The sequence below is a fragment of the Bactrocera latifrons genome, unplaced genomic scaffold, assembly GCF_001853355.1.
Source record: "Bactrocera latifrons isolate USDA-ARS-PBARC rearing strain unplaced genomic scaffold, ASM185335v1 scaffold_620, whole genome shotgun sequence".
NCBI classification, from domain to species: Eukaryota; Metazoa; Arthropoda; class Insecta; order Diptera; family Tephritidae; genus Bactrocera; species Bactrocera latifrons.
Genome location: NW_017537291.1, coordinates 19,174 through 24,767, shown reverse-complemented (window position 1 = coordinate 24,767; position 5,594 = coordinate 19,174). Strand labels below are relative to the sequence as shown.

At 40.1% G+C, this 5,594-nt stretch overlaps 1 protein-coding gene across 1 annotated transcript in view; it reads left to right on the top strand.

Annotated features, from left to right (window-relative positions):
* Window positions 1–5,594, top strand: part of LOC108975188 — a gene marked incomplete at its 3' end in the record, with an annotated part of 31,828 nt that overhangs the window by 10,876 nt on the left and 15,358 nt on the right. The window contains exons 3-4 of the mRNA XM_018943528.1: window positions 269–990; window positions 4,119–4,275. Coding sequence (XP_018799073.1) covers window positions 269–990; window positions 4,119–4,275 — 879 coding nt within the window. The remainder of the gene's footprint in view (window positions 1–268; window positions 991–4,118; window positions 4,276–5,594) is intronic.

Here is a 5,594-nt window from a genome sequence, read left to right as displayed (position 1 = left end):
ATTTTTTTTGTTGGAAATTTTTTAAAATTTCACTCGATAACGCGCCGTGACAGGCTTTACGACTAATGGTACTTTAACAAAGCACAAATGCGAGTATGGGAGAGTACCGTAAAATAAATATTCAAAATCTCATTTGAAACGTTGGACTAACTTTTTCACTTTCTCCCTTGCACTAACACACAAATGAACGCCACACTGTTGCGATGAACAACTCCCACATGTATACACACACACACACGTATACGTGGCTGAACGTACGAATGCCAAGGCATCGAGCAAAGCATTGTTCAATGCAACCTATCATTGGCTGTTGATTGAGGATTATACATTTAATCGGAATGCTGACATCGATGACAACGCTGACAACGTTCACTACAACAACAACAGCAATAGCAATAATAAGAATTGCAAGCGAACAAGCGCACAACCGAATAATGAGGCAGTCGACGACGGCGACAACAATAAGAACWACAACAACGACAACAACAAGGCCAGCAACCTAACCAATAAGTTTTTCGAACAAACTCAAACGCAGCAGCTGCAAGCGAACAAGCAGTTGAATGCCGAGGAGGTGGAGCAGAAGCAGAAGCAGCTGACAGCGACAGCGACATCAACAGTTGCCACTTGGAGTACTTGGATTACGTCGCCGCGCCCAAAAGCTACTCTTGCAGCGACGCCGATGACTGCCAATAATGAGAACACCATGGAGATTATTGAAAAGTATCTGGAAAAAATCAACATCAACATAAATACTGAGTTAATATTGGCAAAGCGGCACACACGGCGTATACGTGMCGGCGCTGCAACCGACTATAACAARAAATGTGCGGGCGTTGATGTAGCTGATGGAGAGSCTGATGGCGATGGAGATGCTGATGGTGACCGAGATGATGGTGTGCTCTCTGGCCGAGGCTGCGGCACGTCTGACAGTGAAAGCTCTACTAATAATACACCTCAAAGGAAGGATTACTACCGGCTCTACGATGTTTGGTAAGTTTCATTTTATGCTTTTTATACGCGTATTATTTGAGTTGTTGTTGTGTTTGTGTTCGTGTGCGGCATGTACGGCGACGTCGTAAGATATACTCATTAAAAAGGATATGCCTGCTTGCCGAAGATAAACACACACACACACACACACACACACACACACACGCAAGCGATTTACGTCGAATATGTGTGTTTGCGTGTGTGTGTGTGTGTGTGTAGTTGCTGCGGCGCTCTTATTGAGTATTGGCAACATATGTGCCGTTACAGCGCAGCAGTTGCCGTTTGCGTGAGCGTTTTGTATTCTTCCTGATGACAATAATCTTTTGTGAACTTCTACGTGAAATGTGCAACGTGTATGTGTATGTGTGCGTGTTGTTAAGCGAAAGTTTTTCAATTTGCTGATTGAAATTTTTTACGCGTTGCCAAAGTTTGCTTTTTGACAATAATGGGTAATGACGGCGTTCAGGAAGGAAAGCCTTGAATTTGACGTCGGAGAGTTCTTTTTCATTTTTCTGTGAAAATAATTGTAGTTTAACAATGCAAGGAAGCGTTTAAAATATCTTGTTGTTATCAACAAGGTTAGTACATTCTTTCGTTAATATAGAAATCAGACGATTATCAGAAATATGTATGTGAATACTATTATGAGCAAAAAATAGTAAGTATTTTGTTCATAATTTTAAAATTCTTCATTTATTCTTCAAAATCTATGTTTTTCCTCTCAAAGTAATCCTCTTGGTRCTAATACACTTGTGCCAACGTTTGTTTTTCAATCCTTGAAAGAGTTTCAATAGCTAATTTCCGGAATATGCTTCAATGCGTGTAACGATTCACCTTCAATGTCTTCAATTGACTCAAAACGGTTTCTCCGGAGTGTTCGTTTGAATTTGCAGAATAGCCAGAAGTAAGAAAAAGCCAAATTAGATATTTGCTGAAAATTTGGTGAAAAACCCGCGAAGAACGAATGCAGTATGCCAAGCTGCAATATCCTGGTGCAAAAACCAAGAGTAGTTGGTACATAATTCCGGCCTCTATTTTACGAAAAGCCCACGCAAACGACGTATAACACGCTAATAGTATTCCTTGTTGACAATTTGGTCCGTCGTAAGGAATTTAGAGTGCATTGAAGAAAACTGTCAACACAACCTTGATTTTTGATCTGCTTTAACGTGGTTTTTTCAGCACTGGCTCCCTTTTGCCACAATATTCAGCCGATTGCGCTCTGTTGTCATACCATGAGCATAGATCCAAGACTCCTCGCCAGAATAATACCTTTCATGACAGCCTGGTAAGAAAKCATTGGAACCAATCGTGCTTTAACTTTTCTTAGGCTCAAACGTTCTTTCAAACTGGTTTTCTCTGTTACTTCCGATATTACAACGATGTCAGTAAGATCTAAGACTATTCATCGTCGATTCTTAAACACCAACTAGTTATGCGGCAGCATATGAGAAATGAGAAATGAAATGTTGTTGGCAACATACAAGGCAATCGGCTGGCCGGCTGGCCGCGCCACGATACCGATCGTCATCTGGATGCAGTGAAACGCGGACGGGAAAGCTTTAGTCATATTAGAACACTGCCCTATCGTCTCGCATTGAACATCTGCGCTGTGAGGAACGCATGGTCCCAGTTAAGGAGCATAATGAACTCCTCTCCTAACAGTTTCTGCTGGGTAATTTTCGTAGAAATCATCTCTGCGGTTATCTGCGTGAACCGGTACCGCCACCTTAGAGCATCAAAAAGTCGTTCCCCAACTACATCGACGATATATGACAATATGCCGACCAGACTTCGGACGCAACTAACTTCAGACTTGCACTGGCTGCCATTCACAGTGGAGCTATTAACACTTTCACCGACTCCCTCTCAGTGAATGGCTTCCTTGGAGTCAAACCACCATTCAATGAACACGAAGCGCTTGAAATCGTAGATCGCGAGAACCGAGAATGACCCTTGCACAACTTCGTTCTGGATACTGTAGCAGGTTAAACTCCTATTTATCCAGAATCGACTTTGACATGTCAAACATATAATATGTCAAGCACGCAACTCTGACTATGACTATGACTCTAACCACCTCTTTGCATGCCCAGCTAACCCTACAAATATGACACCAATCTGCCTTTGGTTCCTTTGTCAAAGCGCTGCATGGAGACAAGTATTATTTTAATTAAAAAGAAGAGAAAATTTCGAAAGCTTAATATTGAGAAGTTGAGTTATTGACTCAGGAATAGGGAAATTCAGRAAAAATACAGATTTCATCAATCCACCGCTGTTCTGGAAAGTGTCCTAGCTTCACTTTGTTGGTGTTGATTGAAATAATGATGAAATTGTRCAAAATATGCTGACAAACTTTAACAATCGTAGAACAAATGTAAGTATCTAGTATAAGCTAAGATTATTTCACACTCTAGGAACTAAATGTGATGGACGAGAAGTATCAAGGTTGATGGGATCGACCGATTATGACAGATTATTGCTGATCCTCAAAAAGATATTGCCAATTAGAAAATTGTTAAGGTAAAGCTAATCAGGGGTGTTAAACTCAAATCAGAGAAAATCTTAAAACAAATATAAAAAAATCTGTCTTATGTATGTAGTATAGGGCACCAAACCCCCGTGCTATTTCACAAATTTTAAAAATGTTACTTGAAGCCAATAAGACTGAGTTATTTTTTTCAAGGAAGTAATTTTCTAATATCGTTACTGGGCAATTGTGTTCCTCAGAGTAAATAAGCAAAGCAAATGGACTTCAACGGTACACAAAATGTTTACCAAAAAGGACACAAACGTGTTAGCGTAATAGATACACGTACATTTTGCTGCCAAAAAGGGACCATTCACACACGCACAGAAAGAGRAAAAAGGCAGCAGAGAAAATAACAATACGGAAATCTACGAATAAACTAGCCGCAAATACAAAACGAGCGTAAAATCGACAGCAAATCTAATATTTGTTTGCCCATTCGCTTAGTCGCACACACACACATACAAATACATACATACAAATGTGTAAATGTTGGACATATAGTATGTGTGTATATACAAGTAGTATGTGTTTACTCCTATATGTATGTATGTATGTGTAAGTATATTATTTGCTGTTTCTTTGTTGACCACAATAGGAATCCAGGACTACAATATGGCGGCCAATTGAACATTTCGGAAATTGGATATTTCGCACTCGATGATGGTCTACAAATTGCCCTCTGGTATCGTAGATCGACCACAATTACGAGGCGAATGGACATGAAGATGGCACGCATCCGTTGCTTGATTGTGGTAAGTGGTGTGCTCAATGGCAAATAATACAACAAATAAAAAATATATACATACTTACGCATGAGTACCTTGGTGGTAGAGAACTTATGGACATAGTATAGTATAAAACAGAATTTCGCATAATATTTGGACTGATTGGAAAATCACTAGTATGCGATTAGTTATATAATTTCTTAAGYTTGACTTTAATCGAAGAAGTAAAAATTGCCGTCCAAAATTTTAATGAGGTTTTGATTATATTTAGATAAGTTTTTCGTATAGTGTGACATTCACCGCTAAACTTGTACTCACATTATGAATGAGAGGTTAGTAAGAGAGAGACTAGAAAAAATTCTTTTACGTGTATATATTGTTTAAGCAGCTCACGACTTCCGGTCTTTGACCAAGTATCCTCTGGGTAGCCCAAGGACATCCGTTTGAAGGCGAGCTAAAGTAGGAAGGTGAAACATCTTTTCCCAAGGATTGTGCGCTGGATTTGGAATCCACCGCGTAAAAAAAGCTACCAATGGAAAAAAGAAAGTTGCCTCGGATGAGAAACCCCACTTTTGATGACGACCCCTGCAAACGTGTTAAAGATTACGATTTGAGTGTATGCCCCTGCAATGTCATATCACTTAATTGGGAAGRTTCCACTGCATAGCTGGTTGACGTCCTCACTAAAAAAAATGCCATTGACATAACAAAGAACTAAAACAAGCAGGTCCTTGTGGCATTTACTACAGTGGTCATATAAAGGAGCGCAAGTCCGGTGTGTGATTCATAGTGGGAGAGAGACTCCATCGGCCTCCATGATGAAAAATTCCCAAATAGGTTGAGTCTGATCGAGTTCGCCGGGGCTCGAAATATGGGTATCTGTAGTACTAGATTCCAGCATAAGAAAATTCATCAAGCTCCCTGACTGTCTCCGGAGTGAAAAGCCACAAAACAGATCGATGATGTTGTGATAGATTAAAGACCCTTCTTTAGTGTTTTATATGTGCGTACGCTCCGAGTTATTAACCAATGGTTTTCGGAAAATGCAAAAGAACACCTGGTATGACGAGGCGTGCCGTATCGCAGCGGAGAGAAACAGATTGCCTACCCCGCAACGTTACAATCGAACACAACAAATGTGTGATGGGATAAATATCAATGGTTSAAGGAGAAAGGGAGATTCATTTGCAGACAAAAAAAGGGAAAAGCCTAAATGTGTGAGTACGAAGAGTAATGCTCGCAAATTCTACGAAAATATGGAGCGACTAACAAGGTTTCAAGACCGGAGCATACTCTTTTAGAACTCCTGAGGTGATCAAGTGACTGATGCCAAGAACATATTAAAA